Source organism: Thamnophis sirtalis, unplaced genomic scaffold (genome assembly GCF_051295495.1).
Source record: "Thamnophis sirtalis isolate CommonGarterSnake01/CBP01778 unplaced genomic scaffold, rThaSir2_p1.2 scaffold_11, whole genome shotgun sequence".
Classification (NCBI taxonomy): Eukaryota; Metazoa; Chordata; class Lepidosauria; order Squamata; family Natricidae; genus Thamnophis; species Thamnophis sirtalis.
This window is the reverse complement of record NW_028261391.1, coordinates 62122855-62141945: the sequence shown is the minus strand read 5'-3', so window position 1 is coordinate 62141945 and position 19091 is coordinate 62122855. Positions and strand designations below refer to the sequence as shown.

The window sequence follows — 19091 nt, the reverse complement described above, 5'->3', positions numbered from 1 at the left end:
CAGCCGGCATTGGCCGGTGGATGGAATTCAGAGGAGGCCTAATCTGTGGGATCTAATCGGTCTATTGGAGGTAATTGGCAGCAGGCGGTCTCTCAAGTACCCAGGTCCAATACCATGAAGGGCTTTATAAGTGACGACTAGCGCCTTGAAGCGTATCCGGAGACCAATAGGCAGCCAGTGCAGCTCGCGGAGGATAGGTGTGACGTGGGTGTACCGGGGTGCACCCACGATCGCTCGCGCGGCTGCATTCTGGACAAGCTGAAGTCTCCGAATGCTCTTCAAGGTCTGCCCCATGTAGAGCACGTTGCAGTAGTCCAGTCTAGAGGACTTTAGGATTTTAAATTGGATTTTAGGAGGTTACAATGTCATTAACTTAATTTGGAGCAGGTATTCTATAACAGCCAGTGTCTCATTTTCTTTCCATAGCATTGCTACCAGAAATTACACTTACCTTTGCCATTTCTTTCTCACATGGTGAAAGTCCTCCCAGAGATACAAAGGGAGCTGATAGCAAATTACTAAAGGTTAAAAAGAAAGGTATAATCAATGCCATACCAAGGAAAGCTGCACAGGTGAAACTCTGCCTCCCTCTCAAAAGAATACAGTTCTTTTCTTTATATAACCAAGTACAGTAAAGTGAAGGTAAAAGTTCCCCTCGCACAGATGTGCTAGTCATTCCCAACTGTAGGGGGTGCCGCTCATCCCTGTTTCAAAACCAAAGAGCCAGCGCTATCTGAAGACGTCTCCGTGGTCATGTGGCGGGCATGACTAAACGCCAAGGGCACACGGAACGCTGTTACCTTCCCACCAAAGGTGGTTCCTATTTTTCTACTTGCATTTTTACATGCTTTCGAACTGCTAGGTTGGCAGAATCTGGGACAAGTAATGGGAGCTCATCCCGTACAAACGTATTAGGAATATATAATTCTGAGATTTTAAATTATATTACCAATTTCAGCAATGCTAAGACCTTTATGACATTCTGATTAATAGCTCTTCTAGAAAATGGAACAAGATTTGGGCATTTAACATGCAGAGGTTGGCAGAAGCTGGGACAAGTAACGGGAGATCACTCCATTGCGTGGCTCTAGGGATTTGAACCGCCAAACTGTCGACTTTTCTGATCGACAAGCTCAGTGTCTTAGCCACTGAGCCACTGTGTTGCAGAAAATGACAGGCTTTAGACTTCTCAGGATACAGGAAAAGTTTATTTGGCAGCCAGGTTCAGAAAGCTAGCCCATGGCTTAGCATTGCAAGTTCTGAACAACCTTCATTATCGAAGCACGCGTTCTTATACATTCTCAAAAGCATTGCAACATGGAGATACTTAACACATTTCTTAGTGGTTACCTTGAGGAGAAAGCCTTATAAGGAGATGGGGTCTTACTTCTCCTTTTGTTTATGGAGTACGTGTCATTAACGAACTTTAATTGAACCTTGGACTTTTGACATAGATTTTGACATAGATTTTGACATAGGGACATCTTGTAGTTAGGCACTGGCTTCCCGTTTCTTTTGCAAGCTCCAACTCTGTCTCTGGCTTTTAATATAGAAGTAAAGGTGCTCTAAGAGGCTGTCCAGCCTGACCCAGTAGGTTTCACACTTAATGCCCAAATCTCACTTTACATCTGCTTTAACTGCATCCCTTAAAGTACAGTATCCCATGCAAAAACAAGTGAAAAATTTCGTGGCACGACAAAACCACGCTCGACTAAGCCACGCCCGATTAAACCGCGTCGCTGACGTCATCAACAGGGCGACAACAGCGAGCGCGGAGAAAGAAGGGCGCTTTAAATAGTGTTTTGAAAGCAAGCCGATTCAAGTTAAGGTAAGGGTTAGGTTTAGGGTTAGGTTAAGGGTTAGGGTTAGGTTTAGGGTTAGGTTAAGGGTTAGTTTAGGGTTAGGTTTAGGGTTAGGTTTAGTGGGGTTAGGTTTAGGTTTGGGGGTTAATTTTAGGTTTAGCGTTTACAGCGTGCTTCTGTCTCCGTGCTGTTGTCGCCCTGTTGATGACGTCAGCTACGCAGTTTCGTCGAGCGTGCTTTAGTCGAGCGCGGTTTTGTGGTGGAACCGAAAAATTTGTCCTCTGCTTTTTCACTACCCTGTACTTTATCTTACCTGATAGTGGGACATTTGCTAAGTCGATGAAAACAGTATCTTGTGCGGAGTTGTCCCAGGCATCATGACTCATATCATGAGACCTCTCTGCCTTATTCATTCTGTTAAGATGCAAAAAAGCCCCCCCCCCCATGGCATACAAAAGCCTCACCAAAATCTCTCCAAAGCTTGATACCAAATTATAATTTTAATATCTACTGAATAAATCACATTAACTGCACTGAATTGTAGGAAGTTAGCACCCACCCCTCTCCTAGAAAAATGAAATATCCTGGGGAAATATTGAAAAGGCAGAATATTATATTTCCCCCGAATGAGAAATGGAGAAACATGTTTTTAGGCAGGAAACAGACTCACTCTTAATAGCCGCCTACCTGACCTTTGTCAATGGGCCATTTAAAAAAAAAAAAGCCCGAGCTACTCTACATAACAAAGGTAGGATTAGCCTTCCACAGAAATTCACCACAGGGCATCTGGGAACTTAACCAAGTTGGGATTCAAAAAGCCACACAACCTACAAAGTTAACTAAGACACACACACACCCCGGGGAGTCTGACAACCAACCAGAATACATTTCTTACACAGGAACAGGAAACAGAGAGGTGGGGCCGAACAGAGAGTATAAAAAACCCAGGAACTTTCAGCAAGCCCCTTCTTTCTCTTTCCTTCTTCGCCCAACATCTGGAAGCATTTGAGCCCCCTTTTCTTTTCAGGAGCTCAAGCCACGTGGTCCTGTCCACCATTAAACCATCTTTCCAAGCAGCCTCCATGTTTCCAGGGTCTTTTTCCCCATTTGGAACTGAACCCAGAACAATATTTCTTCTAACAGAATCATTAAGCACTAATTTAATGCATTAAACATCATTTGCATTTAAATGACAATAAGTACAGTTTAAATCCGGCCCTCCCTTAGTCCGGGGAGAACAAGTCTCAAACAGGAAGTTGGCCTCATCCTTAAGAAGGAAAACTGGGGCAGTGTGCCCAAGGCTGGCTGAGGAATTCTGGGAGTTGAAGTCCACATATCTTAAAAGTTGCCGAGGCTCTACAGAGGTGGGACACTATGGCCCCTTCATGACTTGTGGACTTCAACTCCCAGCATGCCTGGCTCAGGAATTCTGGGAGTTGAAGTCCACAAGTCATAAAAGGGCCATAGTTCCTCCACCCTTGCTCTAAAACAGTGTTTCTCAACCTTGGCAACTTGAAGACGTCTGGACTTCAACTCCCAGAATTCCCCAGCCAGCATTCGCTGGCTGGGGAATTCTGGGAGTTGAAGTCCAGACGTCTTCAAGTTGCCAAGGTTGAGAAACACTGCTCTAAAACATAATCCATATCCTATGAAATGCCTGGAATCCTGAATCACAGCCTGTCCCAACTTGGTTCTCTTCAGTGTGTTGGACTTCATTACCCATCAAAAAAAAAAAAAGCTTGTAGGTCTGCACCAGAGGTGGGTTCCTACCAGTTCGCACCAGTTCGGTAGAACCGGTTCATCAAATGTACCGAACCGGTTAGAAGAGGTTCCACCAGTGGACCCGGAAAGCAGGCCACACCTACAGAAGAGGTTCCAAAAAATTTTGAAACCCACCACTCACACACACACACACACACTCATACACACACGGACTCACACAGAGACAGAAAGCGAAAGAAAGAAAGAAAGAAAGAAAGAAAGAAAGAAAGAAAGAAAGAAAGAAAGAAAGAAAGAAAGAAAGAAAGAAAAAAAAAGAAAGAAAAAGTGAGAGATGAAAGAAAAAAAGGAAAAAGGGACAGAGAGACAAAAGGAAGGAAAGAGAGAGAGAGAGAGAGAGAGAGAGAGAGAGAGAAAACACATGGCCGGCAAGCCACTCCCACCAGGTCACATGACCGGCAAGCCACTCCCACAAAGGAGGCCACACCCACAGAGTAGGTTCGAAACTTTTTTGAAACCCACCACTGGTCTGCATATATTCTCCCCTTATTAGAGGGATTTCCAGGGAGGGCAGACAATGTTTATCTAGGCTTTCTCCTCCAGGACACTAACCCGGTTCCCACGTATGCAGTGGCAAAGTTCTGTGCTGCTGCAATGTCCATAAGAAAAAAACTGGCTACAGAAGTATAGTACCATCTTGTACCAATTATCTGGACATACCTCTAACAATCTTTGGACCATTATGTTATTATCCACTTTTAATGTCAATACTTTTTAATTATATTTTAATGTTAGTATTTTTTAATATAGTGCAAAAACTAATGTGTATTGCTGGTCTTTGACCGTAATAGCAATAGCAATAGCAGTTAGACTTATATACCGCTTCATAGGGCTTTCAGCCCTCTCTAAGCGGTTTACAGAGTCAGCATATCGCCCCCACAGTCTGGGTCCTCATTTCACCCACCTCGGAAGGATGGAAGGCTGAGTCGACCTTGAGCCGGTGAGATTAGAACCGCTGAACTGCAGATAACAGTCAGCTGAAGTGGCCTGCAGTACTGCACCCTAACCACTGTGCCACCTCGGCTCTTCAACTTAACAATTGCAGTGATTCATTTAACATCTGTAGCAAGCAAGCAGTGGTGGGTTCTGGAGCCGCTGAGATTTGAACAGCCGAACTGCAGAACTGCAGTCAGCTGAAGAAGCCTGCAGTGCTGCATTTAACCACTGCGCCACCTCGGCTCTAATAAAGATTTTACTTACCTACTTACTCATTACCCATCATCCTTAGCAGTGGTGGGTTGCAGGTAGTACGCCCCGGTACAGATGTACCGGTGCCTGCCAGGAGCACTGAGTAGTGTTCCAGTAGACTGCTCCGGAGGGCTCACCCACCCGTCCTCCTTACCTGTATTTAAACTCTTCGGCACTTTCGCGCATGGAGCATACGGCGCCTGCACAATGCTCCACCGAGCAGCTGGAGCGTTGCGGAGTGTGGGAGGTAAGGACGCACGCATGTGCTGCGTGTGTGTGCATGCATGCTGCACACTTTCATGTGCTGGATGCCGGGCCCCGTTGCACTATACTGGTTGCACCGAGATCCAGAACCCACCACTGATCCTTAGTCACACCACCTAAAAGAGCCGAGGTGGTGCAGTGGTTAAATGCAGCACTGCAGGCTACTTCAGCTGACTGCAGTTCTGCAGTTCGGCTGTTCAAATCTCACCAGCTCAGGGTTGACTCAGCCTTCCTTCCTTCCGAGGTGGGTAAAATGAGGACCCGGATTGTTGTTGGGGGAAATATGCTGACTCTGTAAACCGCTTAGAGAGGGCTGAAAGCCCTATGAAGCGGTATATAAGTCTAACTGCTATTGCTATAAAACTAACAGGGTTTACAGCTGACCAATCTGGAATGGTATTAAGTTGGAGAGATGCTAGATAGATAGAAGCAAATACCGGAGTCCTCAATTTACGGAGTTCGTTTAGTAACCGTTCGAAGTTACAATGGCACTGAAAAAAGTGACTTACCATTTTTCCCCACTGATGTCCATTGCAGCCTCCCACAGTCACGTGATTTACATTCAAATGCTTGACAACTGACCAGGGGTGGGTTTCAACCGGTTCGCGGCAGTCCCCGCGAACCAGTTGGTCGGCGAACCCGGAAGTAAGTAACTTCCGGGAACGGCGAAGGGCCCACCCGCCCGTCCGCACTCCTTACCGGTCTTTGAAGGCTTCTGCGCTTCCACACAGGCGTATGGCACATACAGCGCCTGCGCGATTCTCCGCAAGCAGCTGGATGGCACATACAGCACCCACGCGATTCTCCGTGAGCAGCTGGAGCATCGCGCAGGGGCTAAGGCGCATGCGTAAACTGCGCGCGTGCATGAGGACGCCGCCGGTTGGAACGGGATTAGCAACCCACCACTGCAACTGATTCACATTTATGACAGTTGTAGCGTCCCGGGGTCACGTGATCACCTTTTGCAAAGGGCAGCTCTGGCCTTTTGGAACGAACTCCCCACGGAGATTCGGACCCTCACCTCTCTCCAGGCCTTCCGGAAAGCCGTTAACACCTGGCTGTGCCGGCAGGCCTGGGGTTGATGAGTTCCCCTCCCCCTCGACTTGTATGGTTGCATGATTCTTGTGTATTTTAATTACGTGTATCGTGTTTTATGTTCCCTTTTTTTCCCCTTTGGAGTTGTTCGCCGCCCTGAGTCCCTCCCGGAGAAGGGCGGCATACAAATAAACTAAACCTTAACCTTTTAACCTTAACTTTCTGACAAGCAAAGTCAATGGGGAAACCAGATTTCCCCTAACCACTGTGCTACTAATTTAACAACTTCATGTGATTCACCACATATGTGGCAGGAAAAGTAGCAAAACGGGACAATTTACTTAACACATTTCTCACTCAGCCACCTAAAAGTTGGGCTCAGTTGTGGTAAGTCGAGAACTAGCTGTGCCAAGAAGTAATTCCCTTTGCCCTCCACTTGCCCCTTCCAAACTTATATTTGGATCTTCTACTTACTGACATGCTATTTCGTCTGAAGTCGGTGCTTCAGAAACAACGGAAGAGATATGAGACAAGTCTCCATGATTCTTCCTTTTCCCATAAACGTCCTTGCAGTTCGCCATTTGGCAAGAGGTTCCGAAATGCTACACTAGTCTATTGTTAATACTTAGGTGGAATAACCAAGAACGGCTGAAGAAAAGCTTCCCAGCCACTTCCAATTTTCTTTTCAGCATGCTCCTTCGAAAGAAAAAGATGTCCAGCATCAATAAAATCAATGAATAAGAGGGTCTGCATATGCATAAGCCAGTATTGTGACATCTTACATCACTGTGGCATCACAATACCTCTTCAGCAGGTCTCTCATTTCTGGTTCAAAGCCAGGGACACAGTTACCATCACATAAAAGTTCCCTAAGAGCCAAGGTAGCACAGTGGTTAAAGGCAGCACTGCAGGCTACTTCAGCTGACCGCAGTTCTGCAGTTCGGCTGTTCAAATCTCACGGGCTCAGGGTTGACTCAGCCTTCCATCCTTCCGAGGTGGGTAAAATGAGGACCCGGATTGTTGTTGGGGGCGATATGCTGACTCTGTAAACCGCTTAGAGAGGGCTGAAAGCCCTATGAAGCAGTATATAAGTCTAACTGCTATTGCTATTGCTTAGAGAGGGCTGAAAGCCCTATGAAGCGGTATATAAGTCTAACTGCTATTGCTATTGCTTAGAGAGGGCTGAAAGCCCTATGAAGCGGTATATAAGTCTAACTGCTATTGCTATTGCTTAGAGAGGGCTGAAAGCCCTATGAAGCGGTATATAAGTCTAACTGCTATTGCTATTGCTATCTTAGAAAGATGGATGTTGTGAATATACAAATAGAGAAACGTACAGCAATTATCTTCCTGTTGCCAACCAGCAAACAAATAAACAAATAAACAAAGCAAGGAAAATAGAAACCAATGGTATGTATTCTTTTTTAAAAACCCTCCCTCTCTTCCTCCCTCCCTCCCTCTCCCCCCCCCCCCCAACAAGTAGTCGCTCTACTCTCTATAACAGTGTTTCTCAACCTTGGCTACTTGAAGATGTCTGGACTTCAACTCCCAGAATTCCCCAGCCAGCGAATGCTGGCTGGGGAATTCTGGGAGTTGAAATCCAGACATCTTCAAGTGGCCAAGGTTGAGAAACACTGCTCTATAAGCATTAAGCAAACATGGGGACATCCCATATCCTTGATCCATTTCCTGTTCAGGGTTTAATCATTTGCTAAACATTCTTAGTTACATACTCTCATTTTAATTTCCCTTTATGCCTACCTGATCACATTCAGTAACCAAAGCTTTTGTGTATTTTTACCAAAGATCCCTATTTCAAAACTAATTTGTCTAAATTAACAAATTTAATTCAGCTCCCTGCTAGAGCAGGCGGCTGGACTAGAAGACCTCCAAGGTCCCACTCTATTCTATTCTGTTCTGTTCTAAATGTGCAATAAAACCTTTTTTTTTCATACGTTTATATATTTCCAGCGACCTGCTGAGGAAGAAAAATCTGGTCTGCACAATCCTCTCTGACTTAAAGCCACGCTGCACTTTCCAATTTTGCATATTGCCATTTCTGACCACTTTTAATCAGAATTCTGTCACATGAATCCCACTGTGATTTTTGTGTTCACGCTTATTACCTTTCTCTTTGCAGAACAGAACAATAATGACATTAGTCTAGTTGTTAGGCACAGATCCAATGTTGCAGGGTTTATGCGCACATCTTATTTTATTTGTATAATTCCAATTTTAATATTTGGGATACTATTCTAAAAGAAGACCATGACTTTTTTTTTTTCATTTTTCCAAATACCCTTTTCATCTTCAGGTTTACCATTTGTACAACTTTCTTACAGCTTTTATGACTTCCCTTTCTGCTATCTTTTTCTTGCGTGTTTCCAGGAGCATACATTTGAGTTCAACTTTTCCGTGTGTCATTCCTGTACAACTCTCCAAAATACTTTTTTCGGCACTGCATCATTTCAATTTCGTCCAGTGGTGGGTTTCAAAAATTGTTCGAACCTACTCTGTGGGTGTGGCCTCCTTTGTGGGAGTGGCTTGCCGCCCATGTGACCGGATGGGAGTGGCTTGCCGCCCATGTGACCGGATATGAAGATGCCGACGACACTTGTCAGAACCACCTTAAATTACCTCACACACAGCACTGGCATGCATAAGAATAGGATGTAAACTTGTTTTTTAAAAGGCATCTTTGGTTTGCGTTAAAACAACTTCAACACACGCAATGTTCTGATCGCACCACAAACGCAGTCGTCATCCTTACCTTTCACAGAGGCACTGAGTTTTATCAATATGAGCATGATAGTGTAGAATAATCATATCCAAGGACCAGTGGTGGGTTTCAAAAAAATTTGGAACCTCTTCTGTAGGTGTGGCCTGCTTTCCGGGTCCACTGGTGGAACCTCTTCTAACCGGTTCGGTAGATTTGACGAACCGGTTCTACCAAATAGGTGCGAACTGGTAGGAACCCACCTCTGATTTCGTCCCAAATAATTTCAGATTGTTTTATTTCATTCACTCTGTTGGAGGTGCCTTGTATGCTGGCTTAGAATGCATGCATGTCCGCTACATAAATTTATTAAGAAAGCAACACTGAATCCAATGATATTTATATCTGAATACATGCAACTGTATTCAGGTGTAAGTATCACTGGATCCAGTGAAGCTGTGCACTTGCAGATGGATTTTGCCAGTGGTGAGATTCCAAATTTTTTACTAGTGGTTCTGTGGGCATGGCTTGGGTGGGCATGACATGGCATGGCATGGCTTGGGAGGCGTGGCAGGGAAAGGATACTGTGAAATCTTCATTCCCACCCCACTCCAGGGGAAGGTTATTGCAAGATCTCCATTCCCTCCTGATCAGCTGGGACTTGGGAGGCAGAGAATAGATGGGTGTGGGGCCAGTCAGAGGTGGTATTTACTGGTTCTCCGAACTACTCAAAATTTCCACTACTGGTTCTTCAGAACTGGTCATAACCTGCTGAATACCACCTCTGGATTGTACATTTTACCACTGCATGAGATTTAATTCACATACAGCTTTTTCCACACTTCCATTTTCTCTTACTGGTTTACAGTGGCAGCAGATGAAAAAAGGAGCAATTGGCATATTCCTATCATCAATATGAATCTAATTTTTTTCAGTCATTGGCCCAAAGAGCATGTCTTCATAAGAAACTAGTAATTGGGATTCAGTAAAGTCTCTGTCTACACTTCTAGGTGAGTATAGAATATTTCAGCTCCTTTGTGCTGGAACTGACGAATGTTCTAAGTGAACTGTGATGGCATAAAGGTATCTGATCAATCTTTTCAATGAGCAATTGGAAATTGCTTCCAAAGCGGTAACCATGCCTTGTCTAAAGATGTAAGCGCTGATTGGCAAATACAAGCAGGCTTAAGGGAACAGGCTTGCTTGGATCAACATTGACATATAGTATAGTACTTCCCTTTTCTTTTTCTGTTTTAATTCTTCTATACTTTTTTCTTTTATCCTAAAACAGCATTTACAAAAAAAACCCAATCCTAAATTCTTAGGTTTGAACTCAACTAAAAACTCTCAGACACATACAGTAATAGCACACGAGCTCCCCGTGGAGATTCGGACCCTCACCACCCTCCAGGCCTTCCGCAAAGCCCTTAAAACCTGGCTGTTCCGACAGGCCTGGGGCTAATGGGTTTTTGCCCCCCCCCCTCGAATGGTATGGTTGTTGAGTGTTTTAAATTGTGGTATTGTTTTTGTTCGTGTTCTTTTTTTCTTATTTGTACCCCCCCCCCTTGACTTGGTTGTGAGCCGCCCTGAGTCCCTCCGGGGAATAGGGCAGCATAGAAATATAATAAACTCAAACTCAACTCAACAATTAGATAAGAATCTTTATTGCAGCCGAGAAAGCAGCCACCCAAAAATCAATTGCCTTTAGTCAACATGAAAGTATAGTTTCCTTTTTATAGACATTACAGTCCAATTTTAATGCTTCTTTCTCCTACCTCTCCCACCATTGTTTGATTTATTTTTGCCCTACATTTCTTGGACTTGTAGCTAGCTGACTATTGGTTGATGACCTAATTAACATCTGTCCTGAGGATATCTCTGGTTTGCAGCTTAAATTCCACAGAGGGCCAAGATGCCAAAGAAGTTGATCGGTGATTATCTGCTCATCTCCTTTCTTGCTCCTATTAATGCTCTTAACCCAAGAAGAAACACAATGTTGCATATTGACTACATTTTATTTTGTCCATTCTTTCAAGTTAATAACATCACAACACACCAGTTATAAGGTTAATGAAATGGGTGCAGATTTGTTGTTAAATATTTTGAACAAAGGCAAAAATAGATGCTAAATATATAGTACAATATAATTCAAGTATATCACTTGAGAGACCGCCTTCTGCCGATTACCTCCCACAGACCCATTCGATCCCACAGATTAGGCTCCTCCATATTCCATCTGCCAGCCAATGTCGGCTGGCGACTACTCGGAGGAGGGCCTTCTCTGTGGCTGCCCCGGCCCTTTGGAACGAGCTCCCCGTGGAGATTCGGACCCTCTCCACCCTTCGGGCCTTCCGGACGGCCGTGAAGACCTGGCTGTCCCAGCAAGCCTGGGGTTGAGTTCCCCCCCTACTCGAATTTGCTGTGTCTGTTGTGCTTTTAAATTGTTCATATTGTCCGATTGTTTTTGTTTTACTTTTTGTAATTTCCCCTCCCTTGGCTTTTGTTCAGCCGCCCTGAGTCCCTTCGGGGAATAGGGCGGCCTACAAATTGAATAAACTCCAAACTTCAAAGGAATAATATATATATAAACATTCACAATTAAGAGCTGTGGACTAGTTTTGTGGATATACTTTAGATAAAATTACCACAACTGGACTATTCTCTACTGTGGTTGACAGAAGTTGTAATTAAAGGCATCTGGCACCAATGTTCTTTCATCCTACCCAAAAATATCAGTTTTGTATTTAAGCATCATTGGAATTCTTAGGGCAACAATTTAAGAAATCCAGGTTAGCTTTGGAAGTGAAACTAAAGCTTTCATTCTATGGAAATTATTCTCACTGCTTTCAAATGGACTTAGGTTATAGATAGGTTACTTGATGGTTCCATAAGAGAGATTGTCAAAAATGTTCAAACTGCAGTTGTATTGGGATTCAAGTGATAATTCTGTAACTAAGATTTATGATAACTGGTTCTGCAGTGAGAAAATACCTTAGTAGAACCTAGGACATTCAACATGTACATTAGTAAGTGTAATTGGTTTAATTTCTTTTAATGGAAATAGTAAAGTAGTTTGGGGTGTTAGATTAGGATGGTGGGTGGGTGGGTGCAAGTTTCAATCCATTTCTCAGAAGTTTATTAGATGGCTTAAGTCAGTCTCTTGTTTAACCTACTCTATTTTGCAGAACTATTTTGGGACATAAGCTCTTGAAAGAAACTTGTAATATACATCACTAGAGTCTCCTGTTTTCAAGATCACTTCACACTTTTTAAAATAATAGATATCAGGGGTTAGAAAAACACATTCCAGTGACAACAGAGTTAAGAATATCAATAAATGATACCCATGGATCTTTCTTAATACTGTCAAATGTAAGTATAAAATGACCCAGGAATTAGTCCAAAAATAAGTACCCACATAAATACACTGAATTAACTTCTGTAGACTTTGAACTATTGGGATGATTCAATGAAAGATGGATGTGGAATAGCTTCTGTTGGTAGAAAAACATGAGCATAGAATATTTCCTATTTTTCAATGCTTGCTGCATATGCATAATATGAAGAGCCGAGGTGGCGCAGTGCAGTACTTCAGGCCACTTCAGCTGACTGTTATCTGCAGTTCAGCGGTTCTAATCTCACCGGCTCAAGGTGAAATGGGTGAAATGAGGACCCAGACTGTGGGGGCGATATGCTGACTCTGTAAACCGCTTAGAGAGGGCTGAAAGCCCTATGAAGCGGTATATAAGTCTAACTGCTATTGCTATTGCTATAGTGTTATTTGAACCATACAGTTTTTAGGACATTGGGACCAACTCTTCCATTTGGTATTATTATAAATTTATTTTTAAGGTAATAATAGCATAATCCCAAATGTCTGTTCTAAGTACTTTGAGGTCAATAAGATTCAGTCTTAGACAGGCAGATGGGACTGAGGTCTCATAAGCCTATTGATGGAAACTGTGTCTATTTATTTTTTCAATTTATCCTTAGTAATAATCCAAGATAAAGATCTCTTCCCTTCTTAGTCATGTTTTATTGTTGTATCCACTCAATGCCCCATGCCTTTAATTTTCTTCTTCAGAGTAAACTATTTTTAAATATGCAAAGGATGCCAAAATAGTCCATCTATAAAATCAAGCACTATAACAAATTCTAATATTTTTTGTCTTATCTGGATCTTTTGATCACTTCTTCCTCGTTCAATGGGATTAAAATTTTCCTCTAGAGGATTACTATTAGGATTATATTTATCAAATTTCAAATGACATCACTTAGAGTGGAATTTGTGGGATGCAGTTAAATCAAAATGCTGTTCATACCACAGCGGTTGATTGCTCTCTGCAAGCAGTTGCTTTTTTTACTAGATTAATAGAATAAATCCAAATGAAGAGAATAAACCTTATATAAAGCAGGCTGCCTGTGAAAGTATGAACCCTACCCACACACCAGTAATGGCACTTTGCCTTAATGTTCATACATATATTACATACATATGTATGTTCATACATATAACTCTGGTTAGAAAATATCTCAGGACACAACTGCACATACAAAGACACCCAATCTAAAACCCTGACTCTGCAAATTCTAACTTGTAGACCACAAGCATTTAATTTTCTGACTGTAGATGCTTAAATGTATTGGGTGGAAAAAGGAAGACTAGTTTTTTTCCCTCTAATGTCTTGATTCAATGTATGCAGCAGTGGTGGGTTTCAAAATTTTTTCGAACCTACTCTGTGGGTGTGGCCTCCTTTGTGGGAGTGGCTTGCTGGCCATGTGAACTGGTGGGAGTGGCTTGCTGGCCATCTCTCTCTCTCTCTCTCTCTCTCTCTCTCTCTCTCTTCCTCTTTCCTTCCTTTTGTCTCTCTGTCCCTTTTCCCTTTTTTTTCATCTCTCTCTCACTTTTTCTTTCTTTCTTCCTTTCTTTCTCTTTCTCTCTCTGTATGAGTCTCTCTCTCTCTCTCTCTCTCTCTCTCTCTCTCTCTCTCTCTCTCTGTATGTGTGTGTGAGTGGTGGGTTTCAAATTTTTTGGGAACCTCTTCTGTAGGTGTGGCCTGCTTTCCGGGTCCACTGGTGGAACCTCTTCTAACCAGTTTGGTATATTTGACGAACCGGTTCTACCGAACTGGTGCGAACTGGTAGGAACCCACCTCTGGTATGCAGGACCAGTTTTTAAACCACGTGTTTCTTCCAGTGATAATTCATATCATATTTGCAGATCAGTTCTGTACAATATTGTCATCTTCTAATTACACAGACTCTTCTATTTATAGCATTTTTCCTGAATCAAAGCACGGTGAGTTTCTCCCGGGGTGTCCACTGAATTAGATTATGGGAGGTGTGCTGTGCTGCCAAGGATCCCTCCTGTCCGTGGAATTTAAATCTTGCTTGGAAAGTTGGGTTTTGCAGTCTTCTATCTATCCCTTTTTTCTGGCTTGAGTGTATCAGTTCAGATTAAACAGCAGGTGCCAGAAGACAGAGAAGACAGAGAGAGAGAAGTAACCCATCGAGAGAATGTTTCTGGAGCCCAGGCCTTTGGCATTGCAGTTATTCGAGTAGCAGCAGTAAACACTCACGCCAGAAACTTGGGAGCCTCCCCTCCGGGCTCGGTCACAGAATGACCTATATGAACAGGACTTCATAATGCCACCTAGAAGAGATTCAGAGACAAATCCAAGATATTATACCGTCTATGCTTATCTCCTCCTTTATCTTATTAGCCTGAACTAGAACATCTTGGCTCACCGAAGTGCTTAACTGTGGGATGGGCAGTTCAAGGAAGAAATAAATTTAAGAACATTTTACCCTTCCCTTGCATTACATCAAACAGATGCGTCTGTACAAAACTACATTTTTTTTTTAATTTAGAAGAAAAGTAGAACCTTTTTAGCATAGGACATGTGCCACTGGGCTACTTAAAAGTAGAAAACCCTTCTTGTTTAACTGAAATTAAACACTTATTTATTATTCATCAATTTTAGCATCAGGAAAGTCATTTATTATTACAGAATTATTTTTTGTAAAAAGGGGAAATGTTCTATCCACAGGCAGCCATACATCTATTGACAGTGCATATATCAACAATGCTAATGATAAAATATGGTGTCCAGTTTTTATATTGTATTCAAATTTTGATTTGCTTTCCTGCTCTTGAGCCAACAACAGCAATCCTGACAAAATTCTTCAAAATTCTTTGAATTTAATCAAGGTTAAACTTCAGATGGTTGTGATTATGGAACACTTACTTGACTGTCCTCTGATGATTGCACAAGCATCAGAATGTCCTGGACATTGCTCAGAGCCTTGTTGGTTACACTCCTCATTACTTGCACCTGCACAGGTATAGCACTGCAGCCCTTCACCTGATATTATTATTATATACATAAAAAAGAATTGCTTTATTTGCCGTGAAAACAAATCAGCTTTGATTCTCTCTTTACCAGGAGGCAGTTTTGACTACAATAGAAGCATCCGATAACAAATAATGTAAATAGTTTCTATTATTTTACAGAAGGCGGTTATGGTTTCCACTTGATGGAAGAATAGCCTCACTATAAGTATTTTAAAACTGGATATATTTCCAACATTAACTCTCAATAAATAAATTTAAAACTTTCATGTTCTTGAAAAGTCAAAATTGTATCATGCAATTCTTTGTAAAGTTCAATCTAGGAAAAAAGCACAAAACACTAAACTCTAATCGTGTAAATATCAAGATTTCAACAGGACAACTGAACATCTTTTCTCTTTTACGTCTGTAGTTATGAATTCTGAGGAAGGAAGCCACTACAGACCTTAAGTAACCAAGTCTTTCATTTACAATGGTAATTAAGAAACAGGAATTTGCTCCAAAAAGAAATGTTAATTTATGTTTAAAATAATTGAAGCAATCCAGCTAGACTCCTCTTGAATCTCAAAGACGGAAAAGAAAAGAGAGAGAAAATAATTGGTAATTAACTATTTTAAGCTACCTTAAAAGCATTATTATTATTTGTAAATCTGGAATATTTAGATCTTGAATTACGCTAAGTGAGAGAAGAAACATGGAGCAAAATAACTTACTTTCTATGGTGAAAAGAAAGATGAGAAGGGCGCAGCTGATGAATGGCTTCATCATGGAGAGCCAACAAAAGTATTGTTAGACAAAACAACTGATTGTCATTTACGCTCTAATGCTTATTCAGCATAGTTAATCCTCTCTAGAGGATCATGTAGGGGCTAAATGGTGCAGGGTATACTGTAATCTGTTATTTTCTTCCCCCTGGCTATTCAAATCGGATGTATTCCTTCATTCACTCTAGCATTCTCAGGAAATACTTTTTATCAACTATTTAAAAGGGAAACATCTCATCTCTCCAAACACCCATGTTTCAACATTTCCTAAAAACAATGGAGTACTAATTGGCGTTATGTGGGAGTATATCCATCAATGTTTTCAGATACACAATTCTTAGCTGAGCTATTCAGTACTTAACCGGATTCTAATAGATTAACCAATATATGAGAAGTCAGAAATGTTCCTATTCATTTTCTACGAAATGTAAAGCTATTGGGACAAAATCAGCTGTTGAATTTATCATCCATTTTACTGCCTTACTGTAGACAGAGTATTAAGCTCACATATATTCCACTCTAGTAAGAATGAATACTCCAGTTGTAAGCCATGTATCTAAAATCAAATTATGGGAGAAGTTGTAAGAAACATCAATCAATCGTAGGCTTCTTCAGTTAATTCAAGCCAAACATTAATACCACTTTCAAGGTCAGATGCATTGTGCAAAAGTTTCTCTTGAAGCCAGTTAAAGCTCAGGAGATGAAACAAGGATTTTTGATTCCCCCCCCCTCTTTTCAATGTTTGTATCAATGATGTGGTGAGATGTCTAAACGGTTCCACCACAAAACCGCGTTCGACTAAAGCGCGCTCGCCGAAACCGCGTAGCTGACGTCATCACAGCGCGATGAAAAAAGCACGCTGTAAACGCTAAAGCTAAAATTAACCCCTAAACCTAAACCTAACCCCCCTAAACCTAATCCTAAACCTAATCATAACCCTTAACCTAACCCTAAACCTAACCCTAACCCTTAACCTAACCCTAAACTTAACCCTTACCTTAACTTGAATCGGCTTGCTTTCAAAGCGCTATTTAAAGCGCCCTTTTTTTTCTGCGGTCGCTGTTGTCGCCCTGCTGATGACGTCAGCGACGCGGTTTAATCGGGCGCGCTTTAGTGGAGCGCGGTTTTGTCGTGCCACGGTCTAAACAACCAAAATTTCCATCCCCCTAAACTAGGGGATCACAACATAGTCCTGTTGCTCCACACAAACAAAACTGAACTTCTTTTCAGGACACCAATTGGCCTTAAACGAGATTTGAGAACTGGTCCAATATTGCAACAATAATAACCTGGCAATAAACTATCATAAAGCCAAGATTATGACTTTTGTCAAAAGGTTGAAGCTCTGGTTATAGAGCATTAATGGCCACAAAATAGAATGAGTGACTAGCTTTAAGTATTTAAGAGTAGTCAAGCATACCTCTGGCTTGAGGGAAACCTACCGTAAACATTCCCCTTCTATTGGTCAAAGATTCACAAATGCCGTTCTTAAAAATTTTTCCAATCCAAGAGAGGACATTATGTTCTAATGGTACTTAAGCTCTTTCAGCTAAGCTTCCAGTAAGGTCCTTTATGGACTCTGCTCCCCCACACATCCCCAACAGCCTTGTGTTTCACCTCTCTGGAGATGGTATCATTCAGAGAGGCTCTCCAGATCCCACACTGTATCCCAAGTGCACATCTACGATTGGAAACGGGTCCGATCAAAGTTGAGTGAAGAGTGTGCCTAGCTTCTATATAAACCTTTGGTTAAAGCTCAACTTCTGCCTTCAAGGCTTAGCACCATTAATTCTTCAGGACAATTTGCAATCCACATGGATCAAGGCTGTTGAATCTAATCTTTTAAATCTGGGCTGCTCTCCTTCCTCAAGAACTGAGCAGGCAGTTCTTAAGTTCTTCTTTTACGTTTTTAAAAGATTATGGTGGGTGGAATCTAATGGGATATGATCAAGTGAAACAAATCCTGAAGCAAAGAACAAAGGATAAAGAGAGACAAGTGGATCTAGGAGAGACCTCAGCTTTCCTGTAATCAGGTATAGATATATTGTCACTGCTGAGTTATAAGAGCCGAGGTAGCGCAGTGGTTAGAGTGCTGTACTGCAACCACTTCAGCTGACTGTTATCTGCAGTTGGGCTGTTCAAATCTCACCGGCTCAGGGTTGACTCAGCCTTCCATCCTTCCGAGGTGGGTGAAATGAGGACCCAGACTGTGGGGGCGATATGCTGACTCTGTAAACCGCTTAGAGAGGGCTGAAAGCCCTATGAAGCAGTATATAAGTCTAACTGCTATTGCTATTGTTACCTCACACATCTAGAAGCACCCAGCTGTCGGAAAGCTTTCTTTGTTGCCCAATGCCCTGCTCTCCTCTCTGCAGTAGATTCACCTTTGGGTGAAAAACTCTGCCTCTGTTATTCCAGACAGGTGGGAATTACAGATGTTCTAGTACACTGCTCCTTTCATAGAGACACATGAACCAGATTCAACCTACCTCTGATTAGAGTCCTGGTTGCTCACATTCAGTTTATGCCCAGATGCTGCTCATAGTTATAGGCTTTTAATGCCTATAACTAGGTTTTGTGCAGTAATGTGGAAGATGAGTTGAATCTTGATGGCCAATCTTCTGCAGTACATTCTTTATAACTATAATTCATTCAAATTTTTGATATTAGCAATAGCAATAAGACTTATATACCGCTTCATAGGGCTTTCAGCCCTCTCTAAGCCGTTTACAGAGTTGGCATATTGCCCCCACAACCTGGGTCCTCATTTTACCCACCTCGGAAGGATGGAAGGCTGAGTCAACCCTGAACCGGTGAGATTTGAACCGCCGAGCTGTAGAACTAGCAGTCAGCTGAAGTGGCTGCAGTACTGCACCCTAACCACTGCGCCACCTCGGCTCTATTACTTTGTGGGTACTAATAGTTTTATATACTGCTGCCTTGCTGTAATTTTAGAAGCTATCATGTTTAATATAATGTTAGTGATAACATTGTAATTTAATGTAGGCTGTATCCTAGACTTCATATAGATATTAGTTAAGATTGTTTTACAAATGTATTTTAATTCTGTCTTAAGCTTTTTTTAAAAAAAATCTAAACTGGTCTATAGTCACAGTAAATTAAATTGAAATTGAAACACATGAAAATTAAGCATTTAATGAGGAAAAGTGCTCCATGAACTTTCATTTGAC

The 19091-nt window shown here is 42.0% G+C and overlaps 1 protein-coding gene and 1 long non-coding RNA gene across 2 annotated transcripts in view; both read right to left on the bottom strand.

Annotated features, from left to right (window-relative positions):
• Window positions 1-6649, bottom strand: part of BTBD16 (BTB domain containing 16) — a 59085-nt gene extending 52436 nt beyond the window's left edge. The window contains exons 1-2 of the mRNA XM_087725015.1: window positions 6543-6649; window positions 452-518 (exon numbers count right to left, since the gene is read on the bottom strand). Coding sequence (XP_087581141.1) covers window positions 452-518; window positions 6543-6649 — 174 coding nt within the window. The remainder of the gene's footprint in view (window positions 1-451; window positions 519-6542) is intronic.
• Window positions 6650-13779: 7130 nt separating this feature from the next.
• LOC148043671 (uncharacterized) lies at window positions 13780-16068 on the bottom strand. Its single transcript, XR_015697970.1, has 3 exons — window positions 15850-16068; window positions 15033-15149; window positions 13780-14437 (listed from the first exon to the last, which is right to left on the bottom strand). It is a non-coding gene; the product is annotated as an uncharacterized LOC148043671 (long non-coding RNA).
• Between the last annotated feature and the right edge of the window lie 3023 nt (window positions 16069-19091).